The sequence below is a fragment of the Labrus bergylta genome, chromosome 6 (assembly GCF_963930695.1).
Source record: "Labrus bergylta chromosome 6, fLabBer1.1, whole genome shotgun sequence".
NCBI lineage: Eukaryota > Metazoa > Chordata > Actinopteri > Labriformes > Labridae > Labrus > Labrus bergylta.
In genome coordinates this window covers 22,627,887-22,650,159 of record NC_089200.1, presented here as the reverse complement: position 1 = coordinate 22,650,159, position 22,273 = coordinate 22,627,887, and the positions used below count along the sequence as shown (strand labels likewise).

General features: G+C 44.0%; 2 protein-coding genes across 3 annotated transcripts in view; one reads left to right on the top strand and one right to left on the bottom strand.

The window, feature by feature from the left end:
• The first annotated feature begins 944 nt into the window (after positions 1-944).
• On the top strand, positions 945-8,855 carry myoc (myocilin). Its single transcript, XM_065956022.1, has 5 exons — positions 945-1,597; positions 4,017-4,082; positions 4,177-4,269; positions 6,149-6,360; positions 7,008-8,855. The coding sequence occupies exons 1-5, from the start codon at positions 1,111-1,113 to the stop codon at positions 7,587-7,589; spliced, it is 1,440 nt and encodes a 479-aa protein (XP_065812094.1). The 5' UTR covers positions 945-1,110; the 3' UTR covers positions 7,590-8,855.
• Positions 8,856-9,244: 389 nt separating this feature from the next.
• The window catches only part of prrc2c (proline-rich coiled-coil 2C), a 38,599-nt gene continuing 25,570 nt past the window's right edge, over positions 9,245-22,273 (bottom strand). Inside the window, exons 18-34 of one of the 2 annotated variants that reach the window (XM_065956021.1) lie at positions 21,291-21,747; positions 20,836-20,921; positions 20,273-20,470; positions 19,941-20,189; positions 18,844-18,936; positions 18,644-18,745; positions 18,380-18,551; positions 17,445-17,651; positions 16,757-16,878; positions 16,271-16,455; positions 15,954-16,185; positions 15,729-15,839; positions 15,333-15,527; positions 15,147-15,247; positions 12,909-13,035; positions 12,452-12,811; positions 9,245-11,082 (exon numbers count right to left, since the gene is read on the bottom strand). In XM_065956021.1, coding sequence (XP_065812093.1) covers positions 10,825-11,082; positions 12,452-12,811; positions 12,909-13,035; positions 15,147-15,247; positions 15,333-15,527; positions 15,729-15,839; positions 15,954-16,185; positions 16,271-16,455; positions 16,757-16,878; positions 17,445-17,651; positions 18,380-18,551; positions 18,644-18,745; positions 18,844-18,936; positions 19,941-20,189; positions 20,273-20,470; positions 20,836-20,921; positions 21,291-21,747 — 3,255 coding nt within the window. In that variant the 3' untranslated portion in view covers positions 9,245-10,824. The remainder of the gene's footprint in view (positions 11,083-12,451; positions 12,812-12,908; positions 13,036-15,146; positions 15,248-15,332; positions 15,528-15,728; positions 15,840-15,953; positions 16,186-16,270; positions 16,456-16,756; positions 16,879-17,444; positions 17,652-18,379; positions 18,552-18,643; positions 18,746-18,843; positions 18,937-19,940; positions 20,190-20,272; positions 20,471-20,835; positions 20,922-21,290; positions 21,748-22,273) is intronic. The other variant, XM_020631916.3, reaches the window with a different exon arrangement.

Below are 22,273 nucleotides of genomic sequence, written 5' to 3'. Positions count from 1 at the left end.
ACTTCACCTCTTAGAAGAAACATTTGAGTCAGCTGGTGTTTGTAGGTGCAGGCTGACCTCAGGGTGAAAGGTCAGCCGGGGTTGGAAGATGTCTGAGTGACACAGAACAAGGACGGAGCCAAGCAGAAGAGAAGAGCCAGAACCGCGAACACAGAGGAGGACCTGGAGCTGAGAGATCTGAAGGTGTGAGCGTCTGCACACCTGCAGCATCGCAAAAGTCTCACTTTTTACATCTGTTATTCGGCTTGTGAAAATAAACAGCAGACCATCTCCAGTCTCACATGTGAGCCTTGCAAGGACCCATCCAGGCTGTCTGTGAGTCTGAGTCACAGCAGAGGGTCGAGAGAACAAACCCACAGACGCAGAGAGAGACGTCTGAGAGGAACGGCCTCCGAAGGCTCCCTTAGGTTGTGTTAGAGAGAGACAGTTCAGCTCCATGTCAGGGTCCGCTTCAGGTGTCTGCTCATCGATAGACAGCCCCCCCCCACCACCACCACCACCACCACCAAAACGAAAGAGGACACCGGCTCCTCAGCAGGAAATTGAATCCAGGAGGACCCAGATTTGCCTGCAGTGCTCAGCCTCAGACACACAAACACACATCAGTGGACGTTTACACTGATGAAACATGAAAATAATGTTGTTATAAGAGATGAAAACACAAATCTTCCAGACACAGATCATCAGCCATGTTGGATCATAAAATGCAGAGACAGTTTCTATAGAGGACAGAGAATCTCAAACTGGTGTGAAAACGTTTTTTTTCTTGTCCCCAGAAGAAGCAGCATCCTGTTACTCTCTCCTCTTTGTGCCTCCCTCGTCCCTCTGATCCCCCTCCCCCTTGACTCCCCTCCCTCCCTCTCACCTCTCCTCTCTTCCCCTCCAGATTGTATAAATATCTGTGAGCTGTTGGGAGAGCTCAGCGTTACAGACCTGTTCACTGAGGAGGGTGGGACAAGGGAAGAAGAAGAAGAAGAAGAAGAAGAAGAAGAAGAGAAGAAGTAATTCAGGCACGTTTGGACTAAGTGAACAATTAAAGGAGAATAAAACAGGAGAGGAAAGAATAGAGAAAGTGATTCCTAAGATTTGAACCTGTGATCAGTGTGCAGTATGTTCCTCCTGCTCCTCCTGTCCCTGTGTGCTCTCCTCCTGGAGGGGCACGCTCAGGACAGAGCCGCCCTGTGGAGAGGAAACGACCGAGCTGGGCGCTGTCAGTACACCTTCACCGTGCAGAGCCCCACAGAGACCAGCTGCCCACAAGCTGGGGGCCCCGAGCTCGAGGGCCTGAAGGCCAGACTCAGCCTGCTGGAGGTGCTGGTGTCCCGGCTGAGTGGGGGGGACGCTGGGGGTCCCCAGGGGGCCGGATCCAGAGGTCAGCCTGAGCTGCGGGACGCTCTGAGCAAGGCGGTGGGGGAGAGGAACCTGCTGCAGGGGGAGAAGGAGCGTCTGGAACAGGAGCTGCAGGGTCTGCAGAGGAGGATGGAGGAGATGATGAGAGAGACCGAGAGGCTGAGGAGCAGACCCTGCCCCCTACACACCCCCATAGTGCCACCAAGCCCCCCTGTGCAGGGCGGAGGCCTGCTGAGACCTGCTGCGGGTAAGAGGTCCACACAGAGCTTCAACGAGCCATCTGTCAAATGAAAACCATTGCTCAATATTCTTTATAATAAAAAAACTGCTTCAGTCATTTATCAAACAAAAGTGTCAAATATTTCTTTTTTTTAGCTCCTTAAACATGAGGATGAGCAGATTATTTTAGTCACTGAGAAATTGACTTTTGGAAATGCAGATTTGCTTTTTTCAATTGAAAAGATGAATCTAAGCGAGATGTGAGTTTTTATGTTTTAATTTCATTCTTTCAGATTATTGTGCAAACATGTTTATCGAATATTCAGATTTTTCTAACACGCATGAAGATCTGCGACTCGATAATCTAATAACCTGCAGACAGGTCATTGGTCTATGAAGAAAGAGAACAGCTTCATTAGAGCAGACATGTGACGACACCTGCACATATACAACAGTGTGTGAGGGTGTGTGTGCATGTGTGTATGTTTGCATGTGTGTGTGTGTGTGTGTGTGTGTGTGAGCAAGTTTGCGCACATATCCCCTAGAGATCATGGGGTGATAATGTGTGTGTGCACCGTCATGACCCACCTGTTTACTTGTGTGTGTTATTAATGTTTTGGCTGCAAAGACGCTGGCTCATGTTTCTGCTTCCTTCCTGTCTATTCTGGTTTTGGAGTGTGTGTGTGTGTGTGTGTGTGTGTGTGTGTTCAGGGGGGGTCAACTCTCTTTATGTCGGTGTTTCCCTCTGAGTGTCCAGCGGAGCACGAATGACTTGTCTTATGGTGGTGGGGGCTGAAATATGATGCGCACTCTGGAAGTGGTCTGTGCCAAGGTCTTCTCTCAGAGCTTTTGATGGCGCCTGGTGGGTCTCTGCTGTGGGGGGGAGGGGGGGCTTTGGGGCCAATAACACTAAACCTAAAAGGTTAGAGAGCCAGAGGGGTTATCCTGGAGCCTTGGAGTTTAAGCTCCAGTGTTCTGTGTTTACAGCAGCCAAGCATCCGTGTGATTAGCTCCCCTCTCCCCCGCACCTCCTTTTCTCTGTTAAACCCCATCCTACCAGTATTAGTTGTAAAGACTGCCAGCAGCAATAAATCCTTCCTCTGCATCAGGACAGTTTATGTACTCTTAATCTCTCCTGCGTGCCTCAGGTAATCTTTTCAGCTCCCCATGTTTACACCTGAACACACACACACACACACACACACACACACACACACACACACACACACACACACACACACACACACACACACACACACACACACACACACACACACACACACACACACACACACACACACACACACACAAGGGCCCCGAGAGGGGGCGCAGATGGAAAAGAGATCACACAACTCTTCAGGGGCGTCTCCATGATTTCTGGGCCCCTCCCCCACAGCCTCAGCCAACCCGCAGTTATTACTATAACCACACCTCCATGACAAAAAAATAGTTGAACGATTTGAATGAAGCTTTCCTTCTAGATGTTTCAGTACCACACATTTTAAAAGATTCTTTTAATTACCGTACTGGCACTATTGAAAAGTTCCAAAGCTTTAATAATTGACATCTATTTCCCAAATCAGTTGTGTAGAGTAGTGAGTCCATCACTATCACTCCTGTAAACTGTCTTAATCAGATCAATACTGACAACACCGCCTGTTTGAAACTACATGTCTGTCAACTTTACTCTGGATTATGAGGAAATATTCAAATAAACCATGAAAAAAACCAAGCTGTTTACCTGTGATGATGATGATGATGATGATGACGACGATGACACTGATGATGATGAATGTCTGACTCCTCTGGGAAACCACCCCCCCCCCCGGAGATCTTTGTTCTCTGACCTTTAAATGGCCTCAGTGTTTCCATTAATTTCTTCAGACATGTTACTGTTTGTAACACAAATGTTTCCCACGTCCCTGCTCTACTTCCTCAACAACCTTTTCCATTTATCTTCAACATCAGCGTCCAGATGTCGGTGTTTAATGCGTTAGGCATCATTAGAGCTCATTCCATGACAGAAATTTGCACGTGCAGAACAACAGGCTCACACATGCACATACAAGAGGTCAGACTTGTGTTACACAAACACACACTTCCTACTCACTGTGAGGTAAAAAACGATTCTTTAAAGAGCTTATTGTCTTTTGTTTGTCAGAACCTCAGTATGTGTTTTACAGTCAGTTTGTGTGTTTCACTCAGTGTGTGTTACAGTTAGTATGCGTGTGTTCAGTTATAGTGTGTGATACAGTTAGTGTGTGTGTTATATTAATGTGTGTTAGTATGTGTTACAGTCACTGTGTGTGTTAAAGTCAGGCGATGAGGTGACAGTGTGTCTCCGAGCTGCTGGGAATCTATTCAGAGGTGTTTGATTCCTGCTGTCGGCCATGTTTGGATACTTAAACACAGCCTCAATCAATTTGTGTGTGCATGTGTGTGTTCAGGTTCCAGCTCCATGTCTCACCTGGTGTCCAGGCCCAACAGACAGGGGGACAGCAGCAGTCTCAGAGGTGAGTCCTTTTTCTTGTTGTTCACCTTCACCTGTCCGTGTCCTCTCCACCTGAACGCATGTCTCAAAACATTGTGTCTGTCTGTCTGTGTCAGACTCAACGTGGCAGATTGGATCTCAAGGTTTCCAGGAGCTGAAGGCCGAGGTGACGGAGGTTCCTGCTCCTGTCGGCTCGGAGGACTTAACAGGTCTGTGTTTGAAATGTTGAACTCTCTTTTCAGAAGGTCAGCTGAGGGGCTAGGACTGTTTCATATCAACTACAAATCACAAATAACCATCCTGCTATGTTAAAGAAATGAAACATGTAACTTTTCTACAAGTGACAACCTCTGAAGTTGAAAAATGTAGCCAATGCAAACTGGAGCATCAATGTGCCCAAAACAGCAGGGAAACAAGAAGACTGCTAGATTGACTATAAATACTAAAGGACGTGAAAAATCCCTTAAAGAAGCAAACAGAGCAGATAATCCGTCTTTATAAGAACAACTCCTTCACATAGAGAAGCTACTTTATGGGAAACATTTGAAAACACTTGCATTAGATTTAAGACTTAACACTTGCAGTATAGTTCTTTAAAATCCCCCCCCCCCCATCCATCTGACCAGGCAAACATGACACTCACCCCCTGTTGACAGCCTCAAAGCAAATACTGCTATCAATACTGCAGCATTTGGGTCGAGAATACCACAGTCATGCCAATTCAAAGGTATGTGTGAGGGCTCATAACAGTTTGTCTCATTACGTTAAGAGGAGGATACTCTGATGAGGATGTGACACACTGTTAAACGTTCCTTAATAACCCGTCAGAATGGCTGTCAGCAGGTTTGATTGTTTCAGAGATCATAAAAAAATACACGTGCAGTCTCCTCGTGCGGTCATTTAATCTGTGATGAGGCCGTGCTGCAGGGAGCTAACGTGTTTCAGGTGTATTTATAAGACATACTCCTGTCTGACTCTTAATCCGCTGTGAGCTTTTATTTTAGGAAGTGGTAAATATACATGCGGCCTTATCGCTTTCCCAGCAGGCCGCATGCAGGATGAGGTGTAGTCCAGTTTTTTGCTCTGATGGAGGTGACTCAGGCTGAGCGCTGACCTGCTGTGTGCCTCCATGAAGAAGAGAGATGACCTCGAAACACCCTGATCCCCTTCTCAGTTTACCCTCAACATCCCCCGACCACAAATAAGTGGATCCCCTTCACTGTAGTCACCTTATGTCAGAGAAACACTGGATAACTTAAAGGAAGATACTTGAACAGTCAGGATAACCGCAAATATAAGCCAGTGTGTCTTCATGCTACCAGTATCAGATAAGTAATACTAACTGTCAGTGTGAACAAAAAGTCTTAAATTACTGTAAAACATGGGGAATAATAAGACTTACGAATACATACACACAGGCTGAGAACCTAACAATTTGAGTTCTAGTCAACGAATGATCTAAGTCTCTGAGCCACCAGTAACAATTCACTGCTTCAGTCTTAAAAGTTCTTGTTCTCAGTGTCAGGAAGTGACTTAAGTCTATATGCTTCTTTTACGCGTTAATAACACAAGTCCTCCAGGGTCCGGTAATTGGGACATAAGTTATTTTGTCTGTCACTCTTAAACTCGAGTCATTTCTTACCCCAAAACAGAGAGTGATTCAAGTCATTATAATCAGAATCAGTGAGAGACTTAAATCTTTGAATTCCTTCTACCAGTTATTAACTTAAGTCTTTGATCTCAGTTTCAATTAATGACTTAAGTCTACACGTTCCTGTTAGTAACTAACTTAAGTGTGTTTTGCACGAGATGGTGACTGAAGTCCTCATTTTCCAGCATCAGAAAGTGACTGAAACCTTTAAGTCTTTTCTCAGTATCTGTCCGTGACCTAAGTCCTCTGGTTTCCTGTATCAGTTCCTGACCTAAATCCTGTTTTTTCAGAACGGTTTCCAGTATCAGTTGGGTGACTCCAGCCTTCCTTTTCCCCATATCAGATAGAGGCTTGATGTTTCTGGTGTCAAATTCTGACTGTCACATTTATCTTTTTATCCTCCTCTCGCTCATGTTTCCTTTCCTTCTCTCTTGCAGGTTGTGGGGATTTGATATCAGTTGGTGAGCCCGTCACTCACAGGAAGGCCGACAACATTGAAGGTAAATATGGAGTTTGGATGCAGGATCCTGAGGCCGTCTCCCCTTATGGACCCAACATGATCTGGCGTATTGACACGGTCGGCTCCGATATCAGGAAGCTGTTTGGATATGACGACATGGTGCAACTCAGTAAAGGCTTCCCATCCAAGGTGGGTGTCACACGCCTGGTATTCTTGGGACCAGATTTTTTTTTTAATGTATTTAGGAATCCAAAGCGTTTTGGTTCTGTTAGAGTAGTGTAGTTCACAAGAGTTTCAGCAGGGGTCTGCTTTATAAAAACAGTCTATGTCCAGAGCTAAAGGGAAGACACCCAATAAGATGTAATGAAATCTGATACGGACTGTTTAAAACGTGGATGTAGTCTCAGACGCCACCTGGTTTCTAATGAGGAGTAATGAAGCCGAACAGTGGTGGTTGTTGGAAAAGCTGTTTCTAACTAACTTTGGATCAATCTAGAAACAGGTAAAGAAGTGGAGCTGAGGTGGGGTTTAAATCTCCATCAACTCAGCCACGCCCCTTTTAGGTATATTTATGCAAAACACTTAATTAGAGGTTAGATTACCTGCCTGGTCCTGGCCCAACCCGCGGCCCGAATCCGAGCCTCCAACTCCACCATTGTCGACTTGCTCGTCAGACTGGCAAGCCCTCTGAAAGTCATATTTTGCTAACTGTTGGAAAAGTTTCCAGAGGATAAACAGTTGTCAGACAATATCCTGTGAGTTCAGAGATTGAATATTTGGTTGGATGTTATTGTTTTGTCACTCACCGCTGTTGTCTGATGTTTTTTCGATGACAGGTGCTGCTGTTGCCGGAGCAGGTGGAGAGCACCGGATCCACTATGTACCGAGGCTCTCTCTACTATCAGAGACGTCGTAGCCGCACTCTCATCCGTTACGACCTGGCCTCCGAGAGCACAGCGGCACGGCGGGACCTCCCCCACGCCGGCTTCCATGGCCAGTTCCCTTACTCCTGGGGGGGCTACACAGACATTGACCTGTCTGTAGATGAGCAGGGGTTATGGGCTGTCTACTCCACCAACAAAGCCAAAGGAGCCATTGTGATCTCACAGCTGGACCCCCACAGTCTGGAGGTGAAGAGGAGCTGGGAGACCCAAATCAGGAAGAACTCGGTGGCCAACTCCTTCATTATCTGTGGAAAGCTGTACACGGTGGCAAGCTACACGGCGGCCAACACCATGATCAACTACATGTACGACACGGAAACCAGCCAGGGGAAGCCTGTGTCCATCCCCTTGAAGAACAAATACCACTACAACAGCATGATCGACTACAACCGGGCTCAGAGGAAACTCTTCGCCTGGGACAACTTCCACATAGTGTCCTATGACATCAGGCTCAGCCGCCAGCAGGTGAACTAAACGCGGCCATACGGGGCTGATGGCGGGAAGTGGTATGCGCTCACTTGTTCCTGCTTCAGAGACTCAGAGCTTTAGAGCATGTGTGGTAGAAGTTTAAAGCTAACACCATCAGTATCAACACTTAGAAGAGCGAGGACTGAACCACCAAACTCCAGAGTGAAATAAAGACGTTTAAGGAACAGCGCCCCCTGCAGGTCTGCTTTTCTGTCTTCAGTGGCGAGGTCCACAGAGATGATTTTCAGAGGAATTATTTTTGTACCGCCTTTATTCAGATGTATGATTTTGTTCTGTTGTTAAAGCTATATATATATATATATATATATATATATATTTTTTTTTTTTTTTTTTTTTTTTTTTGAAGTCTGAAAGTTGGAGCATGGTCTGATTTGATAAGCTATAGGTGGGATAAGCATGAATACAGTTTAGAACACAAACTCCTGAGGTATGACACACATGCTTTGTTTCACCAGCAAGCATCTCCTGTTTAATTAAATACTCTTACTCAGCATGTACTGAGTCCTGCATGTTCTTACACTGTAGTCAAGATCAAAATGTAATGTTCAAAACTGTCATTTAATAAAGTTAAATAACAACAATTGTGTATGCTTTTTATGGTATCATATATCAGATAAGTACTGGTACCACTGTATGAAGAGTTTGAGTTATCTAGGACATAAAGCGGAAAATTAGAAAAGTAAATTCTGGAGTGAATCTGAAGAAATCTCTGTATGCAGCTTTCAAGTGACAAAGAAAACCAATACTGGATGGTCATTATGTTCAGGCCTGCAGGCAGCCCTGCCTTAAAAAACCTCATGATTCTGTAGTGGACATCATTATAAAGATGGTACCCAACCTTCTTTCTTTGGAACCCCCCTACTTGTTTCTGTGAAAAACCAATACTAATCACTTTGTAGTTAATAATAGCAATCACCTCAACTTTAATACAATTGCACTGAGACAACCTCCAGTTTTTAAAGTCTTTAAATGACATCAGAGTTTAGTTGGTATAATCTGTTGTCTTTCCACTGGACTGTTTTTTTTGGATCTTAAAGAGTCCTTTAAAAAAAATGCTCATCCTGCTTTCATCAATGGCTGAAGAGTCCACATGAAGTTTTGTTCAGTTGATTCTTCATCAGGTCAGATCAACACTACCACATTAAGTTAGATGAAATGTGTGCAGGCAAGTTGTTTAGTTGAAGTAAAGACGCTAATGCCACCTCTTGTGTATAAATGATTAATTCATCATTAAAATATATGATTTTATAAGTAAGGGGTAATGTACAGTGAGCTGCTGTTATCACAGCGTGTAACCCTGAAAGGATGAGCAGGACCCCCGACCAGGAGTGGAGGGGTCCAGCTCATCCCGAACACAAAATAAAGTTTACTAAAGGAGGACAAATTCAACCAAAACCTGGCAACACAAGAATTGTTAATTTAAGTTATTTAATGGATTCATGTGAGCAGTATGAATAAATGTATTAACCCATTAATACTCAATGAACCTAAACCTAACTTATTTAAATGGGGTCCTCATGTATGGAATAACTAATAACAAAGTTAAGTGTTGCACTGCCACCTTCTGGCAGGAAAAGATTCTTACATTTTGATTATTTTGCACAAAAAGAGTAATGTGAGGTAAAACACTGAAGCATGTCAACAGTATATTATTTTTTATTAGTTTCTGTAACCAAACCGAGAGAATGTAAATAAGACCGTACATATTTTAATACAGCGATGAAACCCCTGTACAAGTTCAACAAAAAACAAAACAAGAAAAAAATCATTCCCCTCCCTCCCTCATCCATCCTCCACAGCAGGGACTCTCCCACAGGTTACAGGTGAGGAGGACCCCACCCACCCCACCACCACCTCTGGGTTCATACTACTGTACATATCTGAAGGACCCCGTCACCACAATCCCAGATGAAAGCGCTGTGGGCGGGCGGGTGAGCCAGCGGAGGTGAGGCAGAGACAGGAAACAGCACTGATCGCTTTTGTCAGTAAACACAACCAAACATCACGTGTCCTCCTGCCCCAACGCATCAAACATCAGGCTCCTCCTCTTTTCATCTCTCTCCATCCCTGTGTCTTGTCCTCAATCGCCCTCTCGTGAGGGTGGACAGACACATGCTCAAAGATTTCTAATGTTTCAACACTCAGCTCCTCTATTTAGCCCTATCCTGCTAACGGCTAGCTAAGGGCACTGATCAGACAATAGCAGCAGGTCTGGGTGCTTTACAGTGAAGTGTGTGTGAGTGTGTGTGACAGACAGCAAGGGTGGTGTGTAAGCAGTGACAGGGTGAGTGACAGCTGTGTGTAGTGATCATACATCATCAATGTAATCCTTTATCCCCATTCAACACTCTGCTGCCATGGAAACAGCATCCTACAGGGCTGTGACATCATCCCTGTGCTGCTTTAACCTTTGGCTAAATATACAGGAGCTACAAACACACACCCCCACCCCACACACACACAAACACACACACACACACACATCAGTACTTTTCAGGCAGGAGATGAGAGCAGAAGGCAGGAGCAAAGGCTCACAGGCAGACTAATCAAAAATCAATCATTTAAGTCAATTAACTGCTGCAATTTTCACATTTCCATTCCGATACAACAGAAATAAAACCGAAAAAAAAAAAAAAAAAAAAAAAAAGCGAGGACAGTTTGTGATTTCATGTCTCTGTGAGGACAATGTGCATCAAACCCTTGAGTGAGTGGGGAGACGCACAAACCTCTGGATTAGTTATGATGGAGAACATAAAGTGACGCCTCTTTAACAGGATTGTTCTGACTACAAAAACAAACTGATTGGTTCTTCCTCTAACATGAGATCCTATCTGAGAAATAAAACAAAGAAATCAAGAGCTAGAAAAATGGCAAACTCAGCAGCAAATCTCTTCATTCTCTCCTCCAGCTCTCTGATCTACCCTCTGTAGATTTATATCAACAGCCTCTTTAAACGATGGAAGAATCCAACTGAAAGGTCCCCACCTGCAGGGGGATGAGGGAGAGGGGACAAAGACCCCATCTGCAGGGGGACAAGGGGGGAGTAGGAGTAAGAAGATGACAGTGTCTACTGTCAGTAATCACCCTCCTCCCCCACTCTGCCCCCCATCTCAGGGGCTGATATGAGGTGGGTGCAGAGTGACGGGGCCTGACCCTCTCTCCTCTCTTCCATCCGTGCACAGGTCGTCTGAAGAGGGGGGGGGGGGGGGGGGGCTGCTCTCTACTTGCCCTCTTCTGGTTTGATGGCCTGTGGTTTTATGGGGCCGGTCCGTATGGGTTTGGCTGCAGAGACGGGAGGTTTGTCAGAATCCGGGCGATCTCCTCCTGCCTGGTGGTTTGGGGCTGGGATGTCAAGGGGGGGTTTCCCGCCCTGATCCAGCCGGGACACTTTGCTGACCTGGGGGGCTTTGAGCTGCTGCTGCTGCTGCTCCGAGAAGAACTTATGAGTGGACTGCAGCACCTCGGCCCGCTGCTTCGCCTGCAGAGAGGAAACAAACATTAAGTCGTTTTGTACAAATGTTGGTATTTTTACTTTTTGTCTCGTCATTTCTTGGAGCATCTTCTAATGTTTAATAACCCTTAATGTCCAGACAACCCAACATCTGGACAGCCCTAGCTAAAAGCTGTGTTTGCGTCATCAGAATCTTTTGCATTTTATATTGATTCTGCCTATATCGGTCTCCTGCTCTTCATTTTCATTCAGTCCCCACCTGCAGTCTTTGCTGGGAGCTCTAAAGTTCTGTGACCAATTCACAAAAACTTCCTAAACACAGCAACATGTTATTTTCCAGTTAATTAAACGCAAATTCTGAATTAAATAATTTTATCTCAACCACACAGAAAAATGTGTTCTCGTTTCCATGTTGTTAGTTAATCAGTAGATTCTGTTCTGAGTATTACAAAGTCAGTTAACAGCCCTGATTGAAAATGTGACAAACACAAAATTCGTTCACATCAGGTTTTGCTCAACAAAATAATTCTGAAAACACAAAACATTTCTTGAAACTACATTTCAAGTAGTTTTTATAAATTCTTATTTAACTGAAAAGGAAGCAAAAATGATGTGATAGTTGCTCCTCAAAGCAGTACAGTTGTCACGTGGTATTTATATTTGTCTCTTTCTTCAATCGTTAAGTGCTCCTTAGCACTTCAGCAAATCTGTCTCAAGTTTATGCAGGTTACAGTTTGTTCTATCTATTGTGCTTTTCTTTGGATCATTATAAAAAGGATTAAGAAATCACAACCACATCGTGGACATCACCTGCTTATTTTGACAATTTTACACAGAATGTAACACAATCTAAAACCATAGAACAGGATTTAGTCTACTTCAGCGTCTTTTGCACTACTCACCACTGCACGGTTTCTTATTTAGTCTTGTACATATTAGTCTTTGCTTATTGTGTTTATTGTTGATATTTAATGTTATACTTGTACATACGAGAGCACAGTTCACCGAAGTTAAATTCCTTGTGAGTGTAAGCATCAATTTCAACAGGATCATATGAAAAACAATGACGATGCAGCCAATACAAGTCGTAACAAAGCTGCATGCAAAATAATGGAATCTGACTTTGATAGTTTGTATTTCAGATTAATATTTTTTATTAGATTATTTTTGGTCCTTTATCGCTTTATTATGATCGAACAGTGTATGGAGTAGTACATTAAAGAGAGAAACAGAGTGAAGAATCACAGTTGAATCTCATTAACATCTGTACCTGAGGGGGTTAACTAACTGCTGGGCCAGTCAGGGCCCCTGTGTTTAAGATTGATTTTAACCGCACTTTGTAAAATCAGTGAACCACCCTTTATTGATATAAGATGTTTAAAATGTAAAATCAGACCTTCAGGTCCTGTTCCGCCTTCATAGCCGCCTGTGTGCCTCGGGGTACAAGGGGGGGACCAGGAGGTCCTCGTTGGGCGTGCTGGCTGTGCTGCAGGTGCTGCGGGTGCTGTGGGTGCTGCGGGTGCTGTTGGTGCTGCAGATGTTGTTGGTGCTGCGGATGTTGTTGGTGCTGCGGATGTTGTTGGTGCTGCGGGTGCTGTTGGTGCTGTGGGAGCTGGGGTCGAGGGTGGGGCATGAGACCGCCACCCACATTAGCTGACATGGGAGGGCCCATGGGCGAGCGCTGCACACCTCCAGCAAAAGAGTTAGCGTGAGGAGATCGAACAAGCGGAGACACGATGTTGGGCTGAGACAGAATCTGAAACAAACAGGTCACAGTTAGTCTTCATGCTTACAACCAATCAGTGCTTAATGCAAACACAATCTATTACAGGTTTATGTGATCAGCATGCCACCTGTGGGTTGAACTGGCCGGGGAAGTGCTGCGTCATCCTCATGCCTGCAGAGCTGGGCTGAAACTGCTTCTGGTACATTATACTGTTCATCTTACTGGACTGACTACTGGGAGATGTGGAGCTCGCCCTGCAAACACAAGAGAGAGAGTAAAAAAAAAATCAGCTATATTTAAAGGTTTTTATACACAGAAACATCAAGTGGTTAAAATACAACAACAGGAACAAAATACCATGAAAACGGTTACAAGCACACACTAACACAGGGACAAAGAAAGACAATGACTACCAGACAGCAGCTTATTACTGGATATATCATATAGATACATTCCGAGTTCTCTTTCAAAACAATCCACTGAGTCAGCAGCAGATTTCCATTATGGCTAAAAACAGCATCAACAAAGGATTTTTAATGGCTAACTTATGGGATAGTAAAAGGAGCAGCTGTGGAGGATCACAGGGTTCATGGAGGATCATAAAAAGATGCGAAGTCAGTGATACAAAACCAGGAAAAACCTTTTGTCTAAAAACAAAAACACTTTCAAAACAATTCTTTGATAATCACAAGAATCTAGAAAGGAAACAAGATTTTTTCAAAGACACAGGAGTGTTTTCTCCAAACTGCTCACTTTGTGACTTAAACCCCTTTGGAACACTTCTTTATATCCCATGGGAAAGTTTGCTTGTGTATAAAACATTTTTTGGGTGTAGAAATCATGGTACGACAGGGTCCACATGGGACCTATGAAACGTGCGTATCTGGCTGATCACAGCGTACGCAAGACCGGGTGTTGCGGCTGGAAACAATTGTCATTTAAATACCACGCCCCTATTTATTCACGGTTCAGCTGTCCTCGCCCCCAGAGTTTACGGCATGGAGATACTTAATACGGCAAAGAAGAGAAACGAGCTATGACCTGAGTGACACCATAACAGAGAAAAGTAAAGAGGAATATTATTGTGTTGTCTGGCAGCCTGAAATGTAGGATTAAAGAGCTTCAGAAGAAATGCGCCTGCATGGAAATCTCAGAGTTGGTGTGGATAACCGAACTCAATCGAGTTTTTAATATTTAATTTAACACCCGTGATATGTAACGTAGATAATATAGGCTATAATATATATATTTTTTTATACTTCTAGTTTAAAAAACCTGGTCAGACCATACGATCGCTACAATGTAGCACCAGAAGCAAAAGAAGCAACACCCGGACCGGAGGACGCCAGCTGTACCCCACCTGAAATTATCCCAGGTTGTGGAGCGAGTGGCTTCCTTCATCGGTTCAGCCTCAATATCAGGCCCGAATGGTGCAGGCGAACCTGCATCTGTGTCAGATAACGTCGGCTGCACTGGCAGCTCGCCATTTACGAGACTTTAAAAGAGCAGAGAAACCTGAAATGTCCTGCATCAAACGCTGTGCAATGTGCACTTCTCATCCGATTAGCCTTCTTTCCAAACATAAGAATTTAACACTTACATACAAGAAGGTCCTGACTCCATCTTACAGCCCCCAGATTTCTTTATTCGTTATTATGTTACATGAAGTCTCTGGTTTAAGTGCTTCTGCTGTGCGCAATTACGCCTGTGGCACATCAGTGTATTAATTATTTTAATCTCCGGACATACCGAATAATTATGATCTAATGGTGATGTTCTTAATTCCTAAATATTTCATATTTCAGAGGCTAAAAGTTGTATTTGGTATTAACTGTATTTCAGTATTTTCTGCAGTGATATTCCTGTGCAGATGAAGTATTTACTGAAAGCAGCCTCTCTAATCTTTAAAGTAAATCGATTAAACAAACAAAATTAATCAAATAAAACACAACTAAAGAAATCACCTGACAGCCCACGCTGCTCCACATTATTTAAAAAGCAATGTAGCCTACAGAGATCGTTTGAGCTGAAGCGTAATATAAAATACATTTTAGATATCTTATCTAACAGTAAATCTGTGAACCTCTATTGATCCGTCTTAACAAGCACTGTTATAGCATGATCTAATTATTCTCCGACACAGAAAGATTCGCAGCACTGCAAGTCCACACTGAGTTGAAAATGTGCGTACACAAACTGAGACCTGGCATGAGATTTGAGCGTACCGAGCGACGTGCTCACGTCTAAATTGGTAAGTGCCAAACTTTGCGTGGAAATGACCGTACACCCATTTTTCTGCCGTACGTACGTTTGATAAGTGAGGGCCAGTGTGTTTATGGGTAAAATAGTGTCCCTCTGGTTGTACCTGTAGGGGCTGGAGGTGGGGGTGGTGCTCCTGGCGCTGACAGGAGGAGTTCCAGGTTTCACATCCATCCCACTGCCAAACAGCTTCAGGTCCATGTCCAGCTGAAGTGAAATGAAACAACAAACAAGAGTTTACTTAAATGATAACAAAAATCTGTCTGAGGATCACATCTGCACAATGCAGTACCTTGTTGGTGGGGGGCTGCATCATGCTGTGGTTATGGCCCATGATGCCTCTGTACTGTTGGGAGATGGGAGGCTGCCGGTTGATGTTGGGGGGCTGAGCCTGTGGAGGAGTGGGGGGCAGAGCCAGGAGGGGCTGACCTCCACCTGAGCCAAAGTTTGGCAGAGAGAGCTGAGAGCTGGGCAGAGGGACGGTCACCTGAGACAGGTAAACACACACTTAGGAAACAGACTGAGAAACGAATCACTGATACATTTTATTATTGATCAGCAGAACAGTGAGCAGAGATTTTATTCCATAAACTGAAATTGAAAAATATCCATTAGTTTGATGACTAAAAACATTAACTCTTCATCAAGTTTGTGCTTGTTTAAGATTTTAGTTTTGTTTGAACATTACCTGTTGCATGGCAGAGCTTTGCGACTGAGTGTTGCTATAGTAACTACTCTGACCATGTTGCTGCACCTGTCCAGAGTACAGATTCGAGTGCTGGTTCATGCTTTGTCGAGCCTGAAACAGACAATAATGACATAAATGTAAAATAAAATAAGAAAAAAAAGGTATTAAATACGTTAAAAAAATAAGACACTAGTGTAATAATGATGCTGTGAGCGGCCTGGTTACCTGCAACAGGTGTGTGTCGATGAGCTGGGAGCCCCCCATGCCTGACGGCTGGTTGAGCTGCGGTTCGAACAGGATAGGGATGTGCTGGGTGGAGGAGGGCTGCTGATAGGCCAGGTTTGACTGAGGCTTGCCGAGCTCGGCTGCCTGCACACCGGGGTAACTGTGCAGCGACGGTCCTGACAGCATCATGGAGGGCTGAGACAGGCTGCTCTGCATGAAGGCCTGCTGGGACCTGAAGGGGAAGATGGGGGGGGTGTAGGGTTAGGACAGAACGAAGGGAACCTATCACTGCAGAGACCTGTGCAGGTGTGCGTTACCTGTACGGCTGTAGAGAGGAGCTGAACAGGTCCTGGGGCTGAGAGACTGGAGGACCTGTGCTGAGTCCCAGCTGAGCCTGGTGTGTGTGTTGGTGTTGGTGTTGGTGTTGGTGTTGGTGCTGGTGCTGGTGCTGACCCTGCAGGGGGGCGTAGATAGGGATGGGGATCTGCTGCACCGCTGTCGGCTGCACAAGTGGAGAAACACAGGCATGTGGTGTTACCTTTAATGTTAAAAAACTAACTCCTACAGTGTGTTAATTCAGATTTATACTTCTGCCTCGAATCTACGCCATAGTGGCCCTTGGGTTGTGTGCACTACATTCTTGTGCCTTGGTGTGTGCATAGCTCTGCAATACCCGTCTACAAACGCTAGGGGGCAGTGCGATTTATACTACTAATATCAACAGTTTCTGGCTACACAAACCTACAGTGTTGATTTGTCACAGAGGTATGAAACATGCTTGGGTGAGTAATAGGTGATCTCACCTGTGAGAGTCCGGGCTGGAAGCCCTGCTGCTGGGCCAAAGAGGGCGGAGCCAGGCGGGGGTGGGGAGTGCTGAAGAGGTGACTTGTGTCCATGTAGAAGGCTGGAATCTGAGCTGCAGAACCTGCACAGAAAAATTTAATATTACCATGTACAATATTTTATTGATCCATCAAGGTTACATAAAAACTTGATTTGACACTATGTTTCACTCATTAAAAATAAATCACGTAACTCACGTTAAGGATCCGTTATTTTTTTTGCTATTAAAGTGAATTTGATGTTATAGAAGGATTTTATGGGCCAACTGAGATTTTATTCTCTGTAACTGTGTTCATTATGAAGAACATATTCAAATGAATTGGGTAATTACAATAGAGCCAAAAAAAGAACACAAGCCAATTCTGAATACATTTTTTTTCTTTGATTTAAAGAAATAGCGGCTCAAGTGTAAATGTAAAAAAAAAAAAAGTCCACAAATAAAACTTTTTTTGTTACCTACAAAGCCCTTCACAGCTCAGGAAAGAAACATAGAAAAGCTGTTTGTAAATCAGTGGCAATAGATTTTAAATATGTAAGAACAGACTTATAAACTGTGCCCACAGTTTGCTTCATAAACTGGAATCTGTTTTGAAGTGAAAATGTCATTTTGACACATAACTGAACTTAAAGGTGCTGCCTTTGTCTCACCTGCTGCAGACTGAGAGACGTAAACCTGGGGGGTCTGCTGCTGGGGCAGGAGGGGAGGCACACAGCCAAGTTGAGAGAAGCTACTGCCGGAGGAAGACAGACCTCCACCCTGCAGCTGCTGAGGCTTCACCTTACAGATGTTAGGGGGGTCAGATGCGGTGGTGGTCTTCGTGCTGAGGGAGGATGTTGTGTACGTACCAGAACCTGCTGAAAAACATGAGAAAACAGAATATAACACACGCCTGGATATCAAGAGCTAAATATTATTAGTTAAAGTTTGTTTATAGGAGCAATAAGTAAGATATGAAATGATTGATAATATAGGTCAGGTCATTTAATTATTTCATTCTGTAGATCTATCATCTGACATTAAGGAAACATGCTATGTTGAAGGTCTGTTTTCTCCAACAACAGCCAGTATGACACCAAGTTTAGATTCTGGTCTGCAATGGTCTGTATTTGTTTTGACCAAAGAAGATAGGTGGGTTTAGGGCACCCCCACAGGGCCAGTTTGGATGCCCCTCGGTTTGCGAGATGAGACCAGTTGTCACGGCAAACCAACAGGTGTTGCAATGATGGAAGCAGGCAAGCAAACTGATTCAGATAACTGATTCTATCCGACCTAAGAAGCCTCTGCATTTTTCTAATAAGCTCCACGACAAGTAGTGTGGTAAAACTACAATAATTATTTAAGATGCTTTTGAAAATTGGAGAGAGGTTAGAACGCAGAAAGGTTTCAAGACGGATGCAGATCTGGTTAAACACTGGAGCTTCAGTGTCTGCAACATGGCAACCTGGGGAGACAGCTCACTCCATTTTTTTCAATTTGTACTGCAGTACTAATTTCATTGCTTCATGTCAGGGTTACATATTATAGTATACATGCATATTTTAAGTTTTCTACAAATAACACAGCTATTTCAGGTTAATGTTACCTGACAGGGAGGTGCTTGGGGTGACAGAAGCAACAGGTATCTGAGGCATGGAGGCGGAGGAGAACGTGGAGTATGACGATGCACAGGAGGTGATGGGGGAAGAGGAGGAGGTGACTGGAGAGTTCTTCTCCAGACTGGGGGAGTTCTCCCACGCTTTCCGAGCCGATTCCATCTGAGGAGCAGGGGGCGAGAGACACCAGAGGTTAGTTAATGTTTCACTAAACCTCCAGAGAAGTGTTTGAGAGAGAAAGTAGACCCAAGTACCTTCAGTGTTAGGTCGACTGTCGCAGGAGAGACGGTGCTGAGGCTGGAGCTCTGCTGCAGCGTCTCTCTCCGAGGGAGGGGCAGCGAGTGGGGCAAAGCCACCTGATCACACAAAAAAATCAAAGCAAGTTTGGAATGATGCTAACTGTGTGCACTGTGCAGACACATAATCTCTGCATATGAAAGAAATGCGCACTCACATTTGCCACCAAACTCTCCTCCATTTTGTTCCCTACTGTGGGAACGCTGTCAGCCAGCGAGGAGGAGGGGGCCGTGTAGTCTGTGACCAATTCCTGAGAGGAACCAAAAATTCAGAATTTAAGCACAAACAAGACGCATTAGTATTTGTTATCAGGGCTACAGAATAAACAAAATTAAGATGCATTTTAAACAAATAATCACATGTGAGTAAAATGATTTACAGTTAGGAAAGTATTTTCTTTGACCCACAGGATGATGATTCACATAACCCTCTATACAAAGTCAGTTTGGCTCCATGGGTATAACTGTTGAGGTCTGATGATAAAAATTAAAGCAACTATAAAACCCAAAAAATACGAATTTGTAGAAAAATGTGGATGCATTTACTGTAAATCTTCAAGGACCATCCCCCTTTTGAACATGCTAACTCATAAGTTTCCATTTTAAACAGTACAGCTTATAACTGGGTCTATTTTAAACTGCACTGCTGTGTTTTGTCTTTTTCAGGTCAAACTTGTTAACGTAGAGAAATACAGAACTTTCATCAGACTAACTGCTTTAGGGTCTGTGTCCATTAACAACAACTTTTCTTTTTGCTGTCAGCCCCCACAACCTCAAATTCAGAGCATGTCTCACAATCGCTTATTGCTACTAGGTTACAAAATTTAGCTCCCCTCTATGGTGACCCTAAGGTCTGTTTTTTTAAAGCTTTGTGTACTTATTATTTTCCTTTAGTCAAGGAAATATCACCAAGAAAACATGAAAACAAGGTAAATGAATCGTGTTCTTACATCAGCAGCAGATCTACGCCTAAAACTGTTCCCACAAAAGATGACAGATGAATTTCTTCTCCGCTACAGTTGATGACTAGGCTGATATCAGAAGTACTACCCCTTCTTAATTTTGGAGTGTGTTCAATTTGATGAACTCAGAGACACTTAAGTAACCCGAGCTTAAAATCCAAGATGGCTGCTCTCTGCGTCAACAGTTTGTTCAGCTCAGACTAACAATCATTAAAAGATGATGAAAACAAAGTAAAATAAATAAAATGAGTAAAAACAACAAGGATGTGAGGTTTAATGTGACTTGTTTCTACCTTGGAGTTACTGTTGTACTCTGCTGAGGGCACTGTGATCATGCCCTCGATGTCTCCACCCAGCTCAGGTACTGTGGTGTCACTGCTGGGAGGACTGGAGTCTGTGGCTCTGCTGACACCTCCTCCTGGGACTACTCCCTCCATCCCCTCTCCTTCTCCTCCTTTGGCCTTACGGTTCTTCAGAGAGCGTTCCTTCCCGATCGGACCGGGCTTGTACTCCTTGGTTTCTACTGGTTCTATTTCAGGAAGCTGAGGAGGAAGATTTTAAACATTTAGATCTGAGCTTTAAAACAGGAGTAAGTGTTGTTCACTTTCCTCCACACCATCTATACCTTCTGAGTTTTGATTGGTCCAGCTCGAGGTTGTTTCTGTCTCTGTTCTTTGGGAGCAGGTAGCATGTTTTCAGAGCTGCTCTCTAGCAGCGCAGGAACACCATCACTGTCGGTGCTGCCTGCAGATGACGGCGCTCCAAACTGAATACTGTCTATGGCCAGATCCACAGCACTGCCCTCTGAGCCAGGCTTCACACCCTAAAAACACAAAAAACAGGTTATTCTAAGAAACGAATCTTAGGAGAGGGCAACAATATTAATTTTCCTCAAACATTTCTTTGCACAAATATATTCCCAGTGTGCACAAGTTTGCCTGCCATTTGCATTAACTTACAACAAGAAATTATCCAACACTGGGTGTTTATAACTTTTAGTTTTGTTGCTGTGGTATCAAAACAGCTATCAATAACAATTGATTATTTTGAGTATCATATCTGACTTTAAAAGTCTGGTGTTGTGACAACCCCAGTAAACAGTTTAAATTATGACAGATCCTTTAATAACAGTACATTTTGTTTTACACATTATTCAGATGGAAATTGAGATTGTGGATGTGAACATACCTCAGAGGAGACTGTGCCGGTGAAGGAGGTAAGAGGTTTGTTCCAGGCGCTCACTGTTGGAGGCTGAGGAGGGCTGATCGGACCGACTGGAACATACACACAACAAATTAATAACAACAAAGGATAATTTGAGGAGTTATTAAAAAATAAACATTACATCACTGCTCATGTTTAGTTACAGAAAAACAACAAAAAACTAACCAAAGGTCTCGGGGCATTTTTACATTGAAAACAAAAGACACAAAACCATAGCTTCCCACTTCTAATAAACACCACTGGTCATACATCAGTTTCATATTTTAACTCATAGTCTGGGAGAGTACAGATATTGTACAGATATTGTAAAAAAATCTATGCATATACATATATATATATATATTAAAGACTCTACATAACAGCAGGATTCACAAGTAAAATTTAAGAAATTTTTAAAAACCATGAATTTGTCCACTCACGTTTTTTTACGTCGGGTAGCACAGCAGCACCGGTCACCTTGTTCTCCCACAGTTCTGTACCCAAGGTGTTGTGCGTGGGCGTGGGGGCAGGAGGCAGGCTCTTGGATGTGAAGTCCACAGTAGGAGGGGGGATGGAGGGTAGAGGAGCCATGGCTGCCTCCAGAGCCTGGGGGGCTGCAGCTGGCTGGACGGGGGCCAGGTGAGGATGCTGGGGAACAGAGATGGGGGGCTGCTGTGGGGCCTGGGGGGTGGAGGTGACAGGAGGCTGGGACTGGGCGGCCTGTTGCTGTTGTTGCTGCTGCATTTGTTGCTGCTGCTGTTGCTGTTGTTGCTGCTGCTGCTGCTGCTGCTGCTGCTGCTGCTGCTGCTGCTGCGACGACTGCTTTTTGGCAAATCTTGGGGGCAGCTTTCCTCCTCCTCCTCTGCTCTTTTCACCCGAACCTTTCTTACTCCAGTTCTGTAGGAAAAACATGGGTATCAGAGACTATGTTAACTGCATGAAATAGTGACTCAGGTCTGATTTTTTTAACAAAGTCTAAGCAAGACAGGTGACTATGATATATGATTTGGCAAAGATTATAGTTGTAAAATCTAGGGTGTAAGATGTACTTTTTATACCAATTTTTTCATCTGAAAAGATGTTTGTGTCCTATAAAACAACGTGAGCAATATACCAGTATAAAAAGACATGCCCCATCATGACCACAAGTGAAGCCTCATAGTCAACGTTGCACGCGGTCTGACGCAAAGTCATGGTTTGACTAAAAAGACTCCTAAATTAATAACAACAAGTGACCAGAGGACGTGGGCAGAGGTAATTCACAACTATGAACGTTACTGTAGGCTGAGAGCTCTGCTAGGGTACAGGTAGCAAGCAGGATTACAAACTCCACATGGTAAAAATAGATGGTACTTAAGAGCTACACAGCTGCACATTAACTGACCGTTGGGGACTTTGATAAACAAAAAATAAATCATCACTC

Coding starts and splice junctions, on each gene's coding strand:
- myoc (XM_065956022.1), top strand. CDS start 1,111: ATGTTCCTCCTGCTCCTCCTGTCCCTGTGTGCTCTCCTCCTGGAGGGG. Junction 4,270..6,148: donor CGGCTCGGAGGACTTAACAG/GTCTGTGTTTGA, acceptor TCTCTCTTGCAG/GTTGTGGGGATTTGATATCA. Junction 6,361..7,007: donor GTAAAGGCTTCCCATCCAAG/GTGGGTGTCACA, acceptor TTTCGATGACAG/GTGCTGCTGTTGCCGGAGCA.